This window comes from Pan troglodytes, chromosome 13, assembly GCF_028858775.2.
Source record: "Pan troglodytes isolate AG18354 chromosome 13, NHGRI_mPanTro3-v2.0_pri, whole genome shotgun sequence".
Lineage (NCBI taxonomy): Eukaryota > Metazoa > Chordata > Mammalia > Primates > Hominidae > Pan > Pan troglodytes.
Window position 1 is genome coordinate 117,563,064 of NC_072411.2, and position 17,434 is coordinate 117,580,497.

At 43.7% G+C, this 17,434-nt stretch overlaps 1 protein-coding gene and 1 non-coding gene across 5 annotated transcripts in view; both read left to right on the top strand.

Moving 5' to 3' along the window:
• The first annotated feature begins 2,799 nt into the window (after nt 1-2,799).
• LOC112208533 (small nucleolar RNA U13) lies at nt 2,800-2,898 on the top strand. Its single transcript, XR_002943006.1, has one exon. It is a non-coding gene; the product is annotated as a small nucleolar RNA U13 (small nucleolar RNA).
• An 8,976-nt stretch (nt 2,899-11,874) lies between these two features.
• ATIC (5-aminoimidazole-4-carboxamide ribonucleotide formyltransferase/IMP cyclohydrolase) overlaps nt 11,875-17,434 on the top strand; it is a 49,141-nt gene continuing 43,581 nt past the window's right edge. For 3 of the 4 annotated variants that reach the window (XR_008546689.2, XR_008546690.2, XM_016950451.4), the window contains exons 1-2: nt 12,046-12,219; nt 12,556-12,682. Coding sequence is in view for 2 of the 4 variants with exons in the window: in XM_016950451.4 (XP_016805940.2) it covers nt 12,201-12,219; nt 12,556-12,682 (146 nt within the window). In the remaining 2 variants the exon portion in view is untranslated. Of the gene's footprint in view, nt 12,220-12,555; nt 12,683-17,434 lie in introns of all 4 variants that reach the window. The other variant, XM_001150761.8, reaches the window with a different exon arrangement.

Sequence of the window (17,434 nt, forward strand, 5' to 3'; positions counted from 1 at the left end):
TCCCTCTGTTGCCCAGGCTGGAGTGCAGTGGCACAATCTCGGCTCACTGCAACCTCCACCTCCCAGGTTCAAGCGATTCTCCTGCCTCAGCCTCCCAAGTAGCTGGGATTACAGGCACCTGCCACCATGCCCAGCTAATTTTTATTTTTAGTAGGGATGGGGTTTCACCATGTTGGACAGGCTGGTCTCGAACTCTTGACCTTAGGTGATCCGCCCACCTCAGTCTCCCAAAGTGCTGGCATTACAGGCCTGAGCTACTGTGCCCGGCCAAATTACACTTTTAAAATCAAGTTTTAATTTGGCTTTTCTTGTTATTAGAAACATAGCCAATCATAGAACTCAAAATTTAGGATTTTTAGAATCAAAGGAACTTACATTTCTGATCTAAAGATCCCTGATTATTACTTAGTAACATTTTTCCCTGTATATTACTTGGTAACTTAGACACAGGAGTAAGATATGAAGAATATATCTATAAGGGTCTGGTACCAAAATCCTGAATTTATGCAAACTAGATTCTATATAATCAGTTCTAAGTCTCTGGATTTTTTTTATGAATTCTGGCAAAACCAAGTATATATTGGTTACCACTTTTTAAATTTCAGATAATTACCAAAATTTGTAACTTATAGTTGAATCATGCTATATAAATAATATTTTAAAAGTGTTAATGTAAACCTTTTCAAGAAATTCTATGTCTTATCTCAGCTAGCAACTGACAGACAATTCTTAGATTCCATCTAGATCAGTGGTGTCCACTAGAAATATAATGGGGATGACATATGTAATTTCATTTTATTATTTATTTATTTGAGACAGAGTCTACTCTGTCACCCAGGCTGGAGTGCAGTGGCACCATCTTGGCTCACTGCAACCTCCACCTCCTGGGTTCAAGTGATTCTCTTGTCTCAGCCTCCCGAGTATCTGGGATTTCAGGCATGTGCCACCATGCCAGGCTAATTTTTGTATTTTTAGTAGAGATGGGGTTTTACCACATTGGCCAGGCTGGTCTTGAACTCCTGACCTCAGGTGATCTGCCCGCCTCAGCTTCCCAAAGTGCTGGGATTACAGGCATGAGCCACCGCGCTTGGCCGACATATGTAATTTTAAATGTTCTAGTGGCCACATTTAAAAACTAAGGAGAAAAAAATAAATTAATTTTATTAATATATTGCATTTAACCCAATATAACTTAAATATTGTCATTTTAACATGTAATCAATTAAAATTATTAGAAATATTTTATATTATTACTGTTCTTGTCTAAGTCTTCAGAATGTGGTGTTTGTTTTATACTTACAGAACTTGTCAATTCAGGTTAGCCACGTTCCAAAGTACTCAATAATCACATGTGGCTCATGGCTACTATAATACAGTGCAGGTCTAGATAGTTGGTCTATCTGGTCAGCAACACATTACGTTAGGTGCAGGTCCATGCTATCCTTTGCTAGTGTGTTTCTGAAACAAGTATATTCATTTATTTTTAAAAATCTTTTAGGGTGTTTTAAGTTACTTCTATAGATTTCAAATCAACTGCCTTCCACAAAAATGACATTGCTTACTCAAATAATAATGTTTGAAAGTAGGACGGCCCAAGATTTGGTTAATTCAAAGCCTTCATAATGGCATAAAAAACTCCAGGCTCCTCTCAACTTTCTTAAACCTCAAGATTCTCTCTCTTGAGGTCTCTACTAAAAATACAAAAATAGTCAAAGGATGGCTGTGATGATTACTATAACCATTTCCATAGAGGAAAAGGCATTGCATTTTCCTTAAGCTTCTTTCTAAGAGATAGGAAAAATTTCCCCAAAATATCCACCTAATACAAAAAAAGACATTAAAGAAGAAACAGAGGAACAAAAAAATTAGACATATAGAAAACAAATAGCAAAATGGCATAATCAAATATATCAATAATAACATAAAATGTGGGCCAGGTACAGTGGCTCATGTCTGTAATTCCAGCCCTTTGGAAGGCTGAGGTGGGAAGACTGCTTGAGCCCAGGAGTTTGAGAATTAGCCTGGTCAACATACCAAGACCTTGTCTCTACAAAGAATAAAAAATTTAAAAATTAGCTAGGTTGAGGTGGGAGGATTGCTTAAGCCTAGGAATTCGAGTGTGCAGTAAGTTATGATTGTGCCACTGCACTCTAGCCTGAGTGACAGAGCGAGATCCTGTCTCAAAACACCACCACCACCAACAAAAACCATTAAATGTAAATGGACTAAACAATCAAACGAAGAGGCAGAGATTGTAAAATTTGTTCTGGTTTGGACAATAAATTATGGTTCACCTAAAAATAATATATTTTTATTTGGTTTTAATGTCATTAATAGGTAAAAACTCATATTGAAATTCTAATTATAACAACATAATTATAGGACTTTCTCAAGGATAGTTCTAAGGAATTAACACCCACACATTGGTATTGATGTAAAGTATTTAGGGTATCTTTCTCATTCTTGGAATCAGAGAATCGAAATGCAAGGATATTCAATGAGCCATTGATGGGGATATTGACCTTACCAAAATAATGTAGGAGTTGAAGTAGAACACAAACACTGTGAACCAGGTCCCCAAATCTCTGTGAATGAATGTCTGTGTCCATGAATTGGAGGTGATGGGTACTAAGAGTAGAGAGTAGTAGAGATAGATCTTTTAAGTGTTTATAGTTGGTCTGTTATCTACTAGTTATTTTATTAGGCACTCAGATAAGCACAGAGAAAAAAAATGTAGTCCCTGCCCATAAAGAGGGGTTCAGCGTGAAGGGGCAGACAGCTTAAAAAGAAATGAGTGTGATCCTTTTGCAGTTCATAAGCATGAAGTTTGGGTTTTCACATGCATCTGTGAGAAATACCTTCCTCAAACCCTGTTACAATGGTGGCTCACATCTGTAATCCCAACACTTTGGGAGGCCAAGATGGGTGGATTTCTTGAGGCCAGCAGTTCAAGACCAGCCTGGCCAACATAGCGAAACCCATCTCTACTAAAAATACAAAAATCAGCCAGCCATGGTGGCCTGCACCCACAATCCCAGCTACTTGGGAGGCTGAGGCACAAGAATCACTTGAACCCAGGAGACTGAGGTTGCAGTGAGCCGAGATTGCGTCACTGCACTCCAGTCTGGGCAACAGAGCAAGTCTCTGTCTCAAAAACAACAACAAACAAACAAAAAACAACCTTGTTACAACATCAGGACATTGGCACATTATCTGTTTAACATTAAAAAAAGAAAAAAAGGGGCTGGGTGCAGTGGCTCACGCCTGTAATCCCAGCACTTTGGGAGGTCGAGTTGGGTGGATCACGAGGTCAGGAGATCGAGACCATCCTGGCTAACATGGTGAAACCCCGTCTCTACTGAAAATACAAAAAATTAGCCTGGCGTGGTGGTGGGCGCCTGTAGTCCCAGCTACTCGGGAGGCTGAGGCAGGAGAATGACATGAACCCGGGAGGCGGAGCTTGCAGTGAGCCGAGATCGTGCTATTGCACTCCAGCCTGGGTGACAGAGCGAGACTCTGTCTCAAAAAAAAAAAAAAAAAAAAAGAAAGGAAGAAAGGAAACAGACAAATGAGTGAAATTCAATGCTACAGGTGTTACAATTAAATAAACTCCTGGATCAAAAAAGGGGAAACAATCAATCCACCACATGGAGGATACAGCAATCAAGAAAGCCTTTAGAGACAGAGGTAACATAAGATCTATTTGTTCTTGGATTCATTCTGACATTTTATTCGTAGAAACATTGGTAGTAGGAGTCCAGGTGCTGAGAAAGCTGTAACAACTATTAATGCTGATGGTGGCTATTCAGCCAAGTGTGAGATATGATAGAGACTGGAGTTAAGTGGTTGACATAAGTAATCTAAAATAAGAGGCAGAGGCCAGGTGCTGTGGCTCACACCTATAATCCCAGCACTTTGGGAGGCTGAGGTGGCTGGATCACTTGAGTCCAGGACTTCGAGACCAGCCTGGCCAACATGGATAAACTCTGTCTCTACTAAAAATACAAAAATTAGCTGGGTGTGATGGTGCACGTCTGTACTCCCCGCTACTTGGGAGGCTGAGGTGGGAGAATCGCTTGAACCCAGTAGGTGAAGGTTGCAGTGAGCTGAGGTCGCACCACTGCATCCAGCCTGGGCAACAGAGTGAAACTTTGTCTAAAAAAAGAAAAAATTATTTCCTTGAAGAAGCTTTTCCCTCCCCACCCACAGTCCCTAGGTAGATCCCTCTACAATAAGACTTGCTTCTGTCTTGCATTATCGGATTTCCCTCTTCACTACTGAATCGATCAGTGTTATGGACATACAAATGTGATTATTCTTTCAGATTAAGAAAAAACAAGGCTGAGTGTGGTGGCTCACACCTGTTATCCAAACATTTTGGGAGGCCGAAAGCAGGAGGCTCACCTAAGCCCAGAGTAACATAGTAAGACCTAGTCTTTACAAAAAATTAGCCAGATGTGATGGCGTGCATCTGTAGTTCCAACTACTTGCTAGGCTGAGGAAGGAGGATCTTGAGTCCAGGAGGTCGAGGCTGCAGTGAGCTGTGATGGTACCACTGCACTCCAGCCTGGGCAACAGAGTGAGACCCTATATCAAAAAAAACAAAAACAAAATGTCAATAAGCTCCCTGGACCCACTTGTACCACCAGCTACCACCCTATTCCTCTACTCTCCTTTTAGAGTAGTGGTTCTCATCTGGGGGCAATTTTTCCCACAGGAGACATTTGGCAATGTCTGGAGACACTTCTGGTTGTCACAACTGGAGTAGGGGTGCTACTGGTATCTAGTGGTAGAAGGCTTGGATACTACTAAACATCCTGAAATGCTCACGACACACCCCCAATTCCCTCCCCCCCCCCCCCACACAATAAAGCATTATCTGCTCCAAAATGTCTGTAGTTCTGAGGTTGACAAACCCTGTTTAAGGGCAAAACTCCTTAAAAGTGTCATCTTTATTCCACATCTCCAATTCCTTCCCTCTTTCTGTCTCATTTTTTTTTTTTTTGAGATAGAGTCTTGCTCTGTTGCCCAGGCTGGAGTGCAATGGATCACTGCAACCTCAGTCTTCCAGATGCAAGTGATTCTCGTGCCTCAGTCTCCCAAGTAACTGGGATTACAGGTGCGCCCCACCACACCCAGGTAATTTTTGTATTTTTAGTAGGGACGGGTTTCACCATGTTGGCTAGGCTGGTCTCAAACTCCTGACATCAATGATCCGCCCACCTCAGCCTCTCAAAGTGCTGGGATTACAGGTGTGAGCCACCATGCCCAGCCCCTTCATTCTCTCTTGAACCTACTCCAGCCAGACCCTCATCTCTACCACTTCCCCAAATGTGTCCTTGTCAGGATAATCCAACATCTAGTGGTTACTCTCAGTCCTCATCAGACTTGACCTGCTGGCAGTATTTGACACACAGTATCATAGGTATCCAGTGTCCTACACTTAACCCTGTTCTTCCCCCCAGGGCTACTACATTTGTATCCTTCCCAATTTCAGCTGATGTCAACTTTATTCTTCCAGTTGTACAAGCGATCGTCAATGCCCCTTCTCTTCCTCTCAAACTTGGCATCCAATTTGTCAACAAATCTTATTGGCTCTTCCTTCAAAATATATCTGGGATTTAATTACCTCCTCCAATGTCCACTGCTGCCACTCTGGGCCGTGCCACCCTCATCTTTCACCTAGTGTCAAGGTCCTGGATCATTGCGAGAGCTTTCGTAGGGATCCCCCTGCTTCCACCTTTGCTCTCATACAACCAGAGTGAGTGTGTGAAAGAGGTAAATTAGATGTCACTCCTTCCCAAAACTCTCCAAGGGCTTCCTTTCTCATTCAGAATAAAAGCCGAAGTCTTTACGATGTGCCCACACGGCCTTATCCAACCCGATTGCTGACATTGTGTCTTCCTTCTCCTAGTGAAGTTCCCTCTGTTGCTACCATACCACCCTTCCTGACATTCCTTAGACACTACAGCCACACTCCCTATGCACGGCCTTTGCACTTGTTCCCACTGCCTGGAACTTTCTCCTTCAAATACCCTGTGGCTTGTTATCCCCCACCCAGCCCTCCAGTCCTCACTCAAATGTACCTTGTCAGTAAGAAATTCTCTGCCAAGCCTTCCTAAAGTTGCAGCTACCTCTGCCCTGTCCCTCTTCTCTGCTTTATTTTATCCATAAGAATAAAGTGTCTCTTCACCTGTGGTCCACAGTGGCTCATGCCTGTAATACCAGTACTTTGGGAGGCCAAGATGGGTAGATCACTTGAGGTCAGGAGTTCAAGACCAGCCTGGCCAACATGGTGAAACCCCGTCTCTACTAAAAATACAAAAATTAGCCGAGCGTGGTGGCATGCACCTGTAATCCCAGCTACTCGGCAGGAGAATTGCTTGAACCCGGGAGGCAGAGGTTGCAGTGAGCCCAGATCGCGTCACTGTACTCCAGCCTAGGTGACAGAGCAAGACTCAGTCTCAAAAAACCAAAAAACATTAAATGCCTTCCTGAATGAATTTTCTTTCTTTAGCTTTTTTTTGTCGCTCAGGTTATCTACTAGACCTAATTAAGCAAGCTTATCTTCTTCCAGGCTTCAACTACTACTTGAATTTCATTAACTTTCCACTTATTTATCTTTAACCTCACTTTTATTCCTGAATTTCATTTGTATTTCCAACAATTTGCTGTATGATTTTAACTGTGTCCACCAATTATCTAGACTTTAAAATCAATATTTAGAAACTCAAACTTATTTACCCAACCACTCACACTGACCTTAAATTAAAATAAACACATGCCACAACTGTTCTTTCTATTACATATATTTTTATATTTTGAGTGTTGCCTCACCAGCTACTCATATGACGAAGCTAGAAATGATGGAATCATCCCTAGTTTTTTGTGTCTAATATTTCCTATATGTCACTGATCCCTGCATGCTGCTAATTTTACCTATTTTGAATCGTCTCACATAGATCACCTCTTTTCCACCTTCTTATGTGTGAGTGGATGCAAAACCTTCCTAACCAGTTTCTCTACTTCCTACCATTCCAATTCATTCTTTGTATTATTGTCAGCTTTATATTTCCAAACATCTCCAGGACTTTCAAGAAAAATGTTTGAATTTCATAATGGGTCATAAATTAGCTTAATGTTCTGAACTACAGTAGAGAGGAATTTTATACCAAGCTCCTGGGAATCCCTTTATATGATAAACTACATCCACTTGAGTGGACAAACCCTTGGAGCAAGTCAGCCCAAGATGATGCAGCTTTATTAATCGTTAGAGTCCAATAGGAGATCCAAGACTTGGAAGGGAGATGGAGGTTTTTCAAAGAAAGTGATGAGCTTGGCCAGGTGCGGTGACTCACGCCTGTAATCCCAGCACTTTGGGAGGCCGAAATGTGCGAATCACAAGGTCAGGAGATCAAGACCATCCTGGCTAACATGGTGAAACCCTGTCTCTACTAAAAATACAAAAAAATTAGCTGGACGTGGTGGTGGGTGCCTGTAGTCCCAGCTACTTGGGAGGCTGAGGCAGGAGAATGGCGTGAACCCAGGAGGCGGAGCTTGCAGTGAGCCAAGATTGCTTCACTGCACTCCAGCCTGGGTGACAGAGTGAGAGCGAGACTCCGTCTCAAAAAAAAAAAAAAAAAAAGTGATGAATTTACACAAGAAACAAACAACATAGGGGCAAAATCAGATTATAACACCTTCAAAGAACTGAAACAATTCATGTACAATAAATATTTTAAGGTATATTACTATGATTTTAGGGTCTTCAAGCTTCTCTTTGGAGGTATGTGAAGTAAGAAGAAAAGAAATGAAAATGTAATCATTATAGTGTATACATGCCCTTTCTGTCTTTCTGAAACAATAATCCTGCGATAAACCATTGGTAAAAGATGCATTCTCATCTTTATGAGAACATCTCCCTTTTCTAAGACACTAGCTTGCTGGTGACTAGATCTTTGAAGACATACCTTGGTGCCCAGAAAGATACCTGATTAGCCAGACCAAGGGAACCAAGAAGATTACACCTCTATTTTACTCTTCTTAGTCTCTTTGCAGTTTGTACTTTCAGTAGACTACCTGTACTTAATTTGCTTCTCAAAATATGATGAGGACTGCAGAAAAAATATTATGTCCATATTACAGGTAAAGCAACAAAGGTCCCCAAAAGATGGAGTGACTTGGCCAGGATCACAAAGCTAGTAAAAAACTCATTTACTCTTTTTGTCATTAACATATTAAGTCCTATCAAGTCGGGGTGCTAAAACTATGGGAGAATTAATCAGAGTAAATATCTTTATTTTTATTTTTTGAGACAGAGTCTCGCTCTATAGTGCAGGCTTGAGTGCAGTGGCACTATCTTGGCTCACTGCAACCTCTACCTCCTGGTTCAAGCGATTCTCCCACCTCAGCCTTTCGAGTAGCTGGGATTACAGGCACCGCCACCATGCCTGGCTATTTTTTTGTATTTTTTTAGTAGAGACGGTGTTTCACTATGTTGTCTAGGCTGGTCTTGAACTCCTGAGCTCAGGCAATCCACCCGCCTTGGCCTCCCAAAGTGTTAGGATTACAGACGTGAGCCACTGTACCCAACTTACTTTTTGTATTTTTAGTAGAGACGGGGTTTCACCTGTTGGCCAGGCTGGTCTCAAACTCCTAACCTCAAGTGATCCACCTGCTTCAGCTTGCCCAAGTGCTGGGATTACAGACGTGAGCCACCACTCCCAGCCTGTTATTTTATTTTTTTTTAATTTTATTTAAGAGACAGGGTCTTGCTCTGTAGCCCAGGCTGAAATGCAGCCGTGCAACCTTAGCTCACTGTAACCTCGAACTCCTCCCACCTCAGCCTCTCAAGTAGTTAGGACTGCAGGCATGCACTATGTTGCCCAGGTGGGTCTCAAACTCCTGGCCTCAAGTGATTCTCCTACCTCTGCCTCCCAAAGCACTGGGATTACAGGCATGAGACACCACACCAGGCCCCAGAGTAAACATCTGTAAATGGAAGAGTCTGTAATGAAAGAGGCTCTACAAAATCAGTTTAATGCCGTGTTTTCTCTATTATTATTATTTATTTATTTAATTTTTTCTTCTTTTTTTTTTTTTTGAGATAGAGTCTCGCTGTCGCCCAGACTGGAGTGCAGTGGCCCGATCTCGGCTTACTGCAGGCTCCGCCCCCCGGGGTTCATGCCATTCTCCTGCCTCAGCCTCCCAAATAGCTGGGACTACAGGCGCCCGCCACCTCGCCTGGCTAATTTTTTGTATTTTTAGCAGAGATGGGGTTTCACTGTGTTAACCAGGATGGTCTCGATCTCCTGACCTCATGATCTGCCCGCCTCGGCCTCCCAAAGTGCTGGGATTACAGGCGTGAGCCACCGCGCCCAGCCTATTTATTTAATTTTTTGAGACACAGAGTCTCGCTCTGTCGCCCAGGTTGGAGTGCACTGGCGCAATCTCGGTCACCGCAAGCTCCGCCTCCCGGGTTCACACCATTCTCCTGCCTCAGCCTGCCGAGTAGCTGGGACCACAGGCGCCCACCACCACGCCCGGCTAATTTTTTGTATTTTTAGTAGAGACAGGGTTTCACCGTGTTACCCAGGATGGTCTTGATCTCCTGACCTCGTGATCCGCCCGCCTCCACCTCCCAAAGTGCTGGGATTACAAGTGTGAGCCACCGCACCCGGCCTCTATTAATATTTTTTAGTTATACTTCATGTGTCTACATTTTCATTCCATCATGAGCTCCTTGAGGACAGTGCTTAGGTGATATTTATCTGTCTTCTGACACTGAGTTTCTGCCATCCAAGCAGAAAAGGCTCAATAAAAATGTATTGAATCGAATAAATATTTGTAATTCACATGACAGACAAATGCATAATGCCGAAGCAACTGTTTATTTCCCCTTATCAATAAATGTCAGCATTGTTTTCTCCTTTCCCTGCTTTCAATTTCCTGTAAAACCTGATGATGACTGGCCAAGGAAATTTCCTTTTTAAATTCAAATTTGGCAAACATACTGAAGACATACGATAATCTTAATATATTCCTCGTAGGAATGTGAGAAGTGTTCAGAGCAAAGGGTTAACATATTTAGAGGTCAAAAAATTGATTCTAGGCTGGACGCGGTGGCTCACGCCTGCAATCCCAGCCCTTTGGGAGGCCAAGGCAGGTGGATCACCTGAGGTCAGGAGTTCGAGACCAGCGTGGCCAACATGGCGAAACCCCATCTCTACTAAAAATACAAAAATTAGCCAGGCATGGTGGCACGCGCCTGTAGTGCCAGATACTCGGGAGGCTGAGGCAGGAGAATCGCTTGAACCTGGGAGGCAGAGGTTGCAGTGAGCCGAGATCGCGCTACTGCACTCCAGTGTGGGTGACAGAGCGAGACTCTGTCTCAAAAAAAAAAAAAAAAAAAAAAATTGATTCTAGTCAATAGGTATTTATTTTGGGGAGTAAAGAGATGGGAAGAATTAGAGAAAGGAAGAGGAAAAACAAAAATAAATAGCATGCAGATAATGAGAAAATAGACTCATTTTTACAGCTGTGAGCTCAGACTAAAAGATAAACAATGCTATTACTTTGGAATATAATTCTAATAAAGAACATAAAAAAGACTCATAGACCACAATATGTATTTATTTTGTGGCAAAGGTGTCATTTTTAGAAAGAAACAAATGTGTTCAATTTTGCTTTCTCTGTTTTTAATGAATTAAGAAAGGTCTTCTCTTACCCTCTTTTGACTGTCATCATTCCTCTCATCCAGACTTGGGGCAAAGTAATATTTACAGGTTTGCAAGAAGACACCATCTTTAAGTAGTTTTTAGGCACTTTTACAATACTGACTAAATTTTATAAAATAGTATTATAAATTAATATTTAAATTATAATTTTATAACGTGAAAATCAACAACGAATGTCAATTTCACTTCGTTTTGACTGTCATCTGTGGCCTCTGAGGTCCCTCACTTAAATCATTGGGCCTTGGTTTTATTTTTTAAGCCTATTAAAAAGGAGGATGGGGCCGGGCACGGTGGCTCACACCTGTAATCCCAGCACTTTGGGAGGCTGAGGTGGACGGATCATTTGAGGTCAGGAGTTGAAGACCGGCCTGGCCAACACCGTGAAACCCCATCTCTACTAAATATACCAAAAAAAAAAAAAAAAAAAAAAAAAAATACAACAACAACAAAAAATTAGACGGGTGTGGAGGCAGAGGCAGGAGAATTTCTTGAACCTGGGAGGCAGAGGTTGCAGTGAGCTGAGATGGTGCCACTGCTCTCCAGTCTGGGAGACAGAGCGAGACCCTGTCTCAAAACAAACAAGCAAACAAGCAAGCAAACAAACAAACAAAAAACAAGTTGGGCATGGTGGCTCACCCCTGTAATCCCAGCACTTTGGGAAGCCGAGGCAGGCGGATCACCTGAGGTCAGGAGTTTGAGACCAGCTTGGCCAACATGGCGAAACCCCATGTCTACTAAAAATACAAAAATTAGCCGGGCATCGTGGCGCCTGCCTATAATTCCAGCTACTCGGGAGGCTGAGGCAGGAGAAACTCTTGAACCCGGGATGCGGAGGTTGCAGGTTGCACGTGACATAGCCGAGATCGCGCCATTGCACTCCAGCCTGGGCAACAAAAGCGAAACTCCATCTCAAAAAAAAAAAAAAACAAAAAACCCCAGAAAAACAAAAAAACAACAAACAGAAAGGGAGGATGGTAGATAACTGTCCAGATACTTTCCAGCTTTGCCGCTATATGAACTATTCCTTTTGTTTAGTTTTCAGCATGGGTGCTTCTGGCACTTTTACGTACATTCCAGCTTCTGGGGACCGGCTGCCTAGAATAACAAGCATTTGCCCCAGAGGCCGTGGAGTGGCCTCACTTTGGGGTCGTGGGCAGATCGCTGGCTCCCACGCCTGGACTTTGGGATCGCAAGCAGGATCCCTTCCAGCCCAAGCACTCCGCCCAGGCGCGCCAGGCAGAGCCCCGCCCCATCCCGCCGTTCCCTTCAGCCCCGGGGCGCGGATCTTACATCTGAAACTGAGCAGAGCAGGGCGCCGGGCAGGGCCGGCGGGCCACGTGACAAGCCCGGAAACAGCTTCGCCCCCTCGCTTCCTGAGCCGCCACATCCCGGCAGCCCTCCTACCTGCGCACGTGGTGCCGCCGCTGCTGCCTCCCGCTCGCCCTGAACCCAGTGCCTGCAGCCATGGCTCCCGGCCAGCTCGGTGAGGCCCTAGCGGAGCGGCGCGGTCTGCGTCCTCGCCTGCGGCCCCCCACGCTCCCGCCTTGGTGGCGGCCGGCGGGACCCGGCACTGCAGGGGCGGTGCTGCGGGATTGAAAGCCAGCGTCCCCGCTCCCCGGCCGGGCCGCAGCCCGCGTGGGGCCCGTCTTAGAGCAGCTCGCGGGTGTAGGACCTGGGGAGGCCCGGACCAGGCCTGCGAACGCAGGGTCCAGGTGCTGGCCTTGCGATGCGAGAATCTCCTCCCCCAGACCCTCCCAAGGCCTTGCAGAACACAGTGCAATGTGCTGCGAGTCATGAGAAAAAATGTCTTCTCTTTCAGCCTTATTTAGTGTCTCTGACAAAACTGGCCTTGTGGAATTTGCAAGAAACCTGACCGCTCTTGGTTTGAATCTGGTCGCTTCCGGAGGGACTGCAAAAGCTCTCAGGGATGCTGGTCTGGCAGTCAGGTAAGGAATAGCTAGTTCCGTCAGAAAGGAGTGTGATCACATTAACCAGGAAGTATTGTATTCCAGGCACCAGCAGCAAAACGCCTTATTTACTCCTCCCAGTAGCGCTGTGAGGTTGGTGTAATACTTCCCCACTTTATGGGGAAAAAAAGTGAGGCTCAGAGAGATTTAGCAACTTTTAAGACCCTGGACGGCCGGGCTAGGTGGCTCACGCATGTAATCCCAGCACTTTGGGAGGCCGAGGTGGGCTGATCACTTACGGTCAAGAGTTCGAGACCAGCCTGGCCAACATGGTGAAACCCGTCTCTACTAAAAATACAAAAATTAGCCCATTATGGTGGCACACGCCTGTAATCCCAGCTACTGGGAAGGCTGAGGCAGGAGAATCGCTTGAACCTAGGAGGCGGAGGTTGTGGTGAGCCGAGATGGCACCACTGCACTCCATCCTGGGTGACAGAGAAGGACCCTGGACAACACACTGGACAGATTTAGCAACTTCTGCACAAGTTTAAACAGTTGAGTAAGGGAAAAGTAGGATTGGAACCCGTGCTGTTCCTGATTTTAGGACACTAGTCTTAGCCCCTTCCTTAAACAGATTAACTTAGGTGGGCCACTTGTTATGCAAGGAAAACTTCAGTTACTTTGACTGGTGATTTAATAAAACTCGACATCATGAAGATTCCAATTTACCTGCCTTCCCTTAGAATCTCTGGTAACCATATGAAGGTGCAAATCATTCATTCCCACGTTCACAAGCCCTTCATTAGCTGACTAGGCCATGGAAAGAAGGGACTTAGAAATGATTAACCAGGATGCCATTGCTGATGTCAAGGAGTGGCATTCTGGGAGGAGAGGGAGGAAGTCTACTGAAAGGTAGAAAAATGAAAGAAACTATAGGATAGCTATTTAATAAACGGCAGTGAGAGTTGGGAGGAACGAGATGACCACCCCTGAAACATATTTTAGAATGAAAGAGATGAAGGATATCTGTCTGCTTTGTGTTGCCATGTGGAAAATTTGCTTCTTGGTTTCTAGATCCGTGTAGAGGTAGGTTATTACCTTTTCTTTGTGCAGTTCTCAGCTATGTGAGCAGTACACAGCTTCCCTAAGTTTAACAAGTTCAGATGGTAAGAATGCCTTACTTTATTAACAAATACATAACTGTGTATTTTCGGATGTCTTTTTGCGTCTTGTCTCTGTGGTTTTCATGGGAAACCTGTGAGAATCGTGGCAGGCAAGTTGGCTCTTTGCTCATCAGCAACCGAATGAGAATTCAAAGTCCAGACCTGCGTGCTTTCCACTGGGCCAAGTTGGGTCCTCCTATGGTGATGGAACCTTCGTAAAGCAAAATCCTCATCTGTAGTCTCTTTTTTTCCCCACCAAACTTTGTATTATGGAAACATTTCAGACACAATCAAAAGTAGAAAAGTATAGTGATCCCTTGGGTCCTATATCTGTCACCCACTTTAGGTACTTATCAACTGATTAGTCTTATTTCTGTACCTATACCCACTCCTCACTTATCTTCATTATGGTCATATCTTCTTTAAAAACTGGAAATGTAAATGTGTTTCTCTTCTATGAAAGGATAAGAAGTTCACCATGAGTGATTTATTTAGACCCCAGCACAGTAAAGTTCACTGAATGAAGTGTAAACAACTTGGAGCAATTGTTTTTTCTGCAACAAAGGCCACATTCAGTTGCAGTGGTATTTTATTCAGTTGCAGTGGTATTTTATTCAGTTGCAGTGGTATTTTATTCAGCTGCAGTGGTATTTTACATATATAAACTCTTAAAGTCCTTATAACAACTTTTTAGTGTAGGTAGTGTTATCCTCATTTTATAGGTGAGGAAACTAAGCACAATGTAGTCAAGTAACTTGCTCGAGATTACACAGCTAGTTAAGAGGCCAATATATATTTTTTTTTTTCTCTGAGACAGAGTTTCACTCTTGTTGCTCAGGCTGGAGTGCAATGGCACTGTCTCAGCTCACTGCAACCTCTGCCTCCCAGGTTCAAACGATTCTCCTGCCTCAGCCTCCCAAGTAGCTAGGATTACAGGCGCCCGCCACCAGGCCTGGCTAATTTTTTTGTATTTTTGGTAGAGACAGAGTTTCACCATGTTGGCCAGGCTGATCTTGAACTCCTGACCTCAAGTGATCGCCCGCCTTAGCCTGCTGGGATTACAGGTGTGAGCCACCGCACCCGAGGCCAAGATTTTGTAGGGGTGGAAAGGTGTGATCCTTTGCTCTCCATCATAAACGTCACGGCCAATATTTTTATAAGAGAAGACAGGTTATAATAAGAAAAAAGCATAACAAATTTATTTAACAAAGTTTTACATGACATGAGAGCCTTCAGAATGAAGACCCAAAGACAGAGGAAAAACCATCCATTTTTATGTTTAGGTTCAACAAAGAATGGACAGAAAGGTGGAAGTATGATTGGACAGCAAGGATATGGTGTATGCTAGTAGACTGAGGTGGAGAAAGCCAGGAAAGCCTGTCTGTCCAGATTCTTCTTGGCTTCTCTAAAATTCTTTCTCCACCCCCTAAGGATCTCCTGACCTACTAATGGGCAAGGAGATGAGAGGATTTCTTTACGTCCAGCTCCTAGACAGAAAGCCAGTGGAAAGTTAGAATCATAAGTTTAATTCTTATGACTGGCTTTGGGGAAAAAGAGTTCTAGTTTCTGTAAACTGCCCTGGGGAAGAGAAATTCTCATTTCTGTGACTTCAGGGAAGAATGAAGGGTGAGAGGCAAGAGGGCAGGAGAAAGCTATATATATATATTTTTTGAGAGGGTTTTGCTCTGTCGCCCAGGCTGGAGTGCAGTGGCACAATCATGGCTAATTGCAGCCTTGATCTCCCAGGCTGAAGCAATCCTTCCACCTCAGCCTCCTGAGTATCTGGGACTACAGGTGCACACCAGCATGCCTGACTAATTTTTGTATTTTTCATAGAGATGGTTTCACCATGTTGTCTGTCTGGTCTTGAACTCTAGGGCTTAAGCAATTTTGCCTGCCTCGGCCTCCCAAAGTGCTGGGATTACAGGTGTGATCCACCATGCCTGGACAAGGTCTTGGTTCTGGCTGGGCGCAGTGGCTCACCCCTGTAATCCCAGCACTTTGGGAGGCTGAGGCTGGCGGATCATCTGAGGTCAGGAGTTTGAGCCCAGCCTGGCCAACATGGTGCAACTCCATCTCTGCTAAAAATACAAAAAAGAATCAGCCGGGTGTGGTGGCATGCACCTGTAATCCCAGCTACTCAGGAGGCTGAGGCAGGAGAATTGCTTGAACCCAGGAGGTGGAGGTTTCAGTGAGCCGAGATTCCACCACTACACTCCAGCCTGGGTGACAGAGAGAAACACTGTCTCAAAAAAAAAAAAAAAGATCTTGGTTCTGAGGCTGCTTCTGAGCGTATTTTTGGGTGTTGTTATCTGCAATAATTTTATCCCAGGAAGTTAACCATTACCTTGTCATGAGGTAAACTGATGGATTTTAATTAGTGAGTATACAGCAGTGAGCATACATAGAATTATTTCCGGAGACTACAGCCATTATGTATAAATTCTTCAGTTCAAAGGAGTAGCAAGCTTTTTAATTACCCCAAATGTTTAATTCTAGAAATAAATCCGCCTTCTCTAAGTTTTAAGTGACTGTCTTCATTTGGAGAAAATGGATTTTATTTCCTGAACCCCAGGAAAAGAAATTTTGAATTTGAAAACACTTATGTCACCAGTTTGTGGATGTTGGAACTGTGTGTGTCATTGGTCAAACACCAGTCATTTGCAAATGGCTCCCCTTAACAGGAGAATCTACCCAGGAAATTCCGTATCTTACTGGCAGAACTTGCTGCTTTAAAGTGTTTATTATAGTCTCAGCTACTTGGAGGATTACTTAATAAGCCCAGGAGTTCTAGGCTGCCATGCACTGTAATCCAGGCTGGGCAACACAGTGAGATCCCATCTCAAGAACTATATATGTTGATTGTAGAAAATTCGAAAATATGGACAACTATAAAGAAGGTAGTAAAAATGGATTGTAATTCTTAACATGCTAGTATATTTTTCTTCAAGCATTTTTATAAGCATGTACTTTATTTCATAGCGTACACAGAAGATAGATGCAGTTTTGCTTCCTGCTTTATTTATTTTTATTATTTATTTATTTTTTGAGACGGAGTTTTGCTGTTGTTGCCCAGGTTGAAATGCAGTGGCACGATCTTGGCTCACTGCAACCTCCGCCTCCCGGGTTCAAGCGATTCTCCTGCCTCAGCCTCCCAAGTAGCTGGGATTATAGGCATGCCCCACCATGCCTGGCTAATTTTGTATTTTTAGTAGAGACGGGGTTTCACCATGTTGGTCAGGCTGGTCTGGAACTCCCTTACCTCAGGTGATCCATTCGCCTTGGCCTCCCAAAGTGCTGGGATTACAGGTGTGAGCCACCCCACCTGGCCCCTGCTTTATTTTTTCTTATATATTGTGGGCATTTTTACACACCATTACAACTTATAAAGTCTGCCAGAGTGTTCGTGGTTACAACTTTCTAGGGGTCTGCTTTGTGATATGGATTAATATTTACTGTCCTTCACTTGCCCCTTTGTCACATTGTGTGATTATTTTTTCTAGTTTACTTTTTTTTTCCCATGTAAAACTTTTTATTTAACATTTCTGTAATCAGAACTCTCAATCTTTTGTTTAAAACTTGGAAAGCATTCCTCACATGTTTAATTTTGCTACATGCATGATTTTTT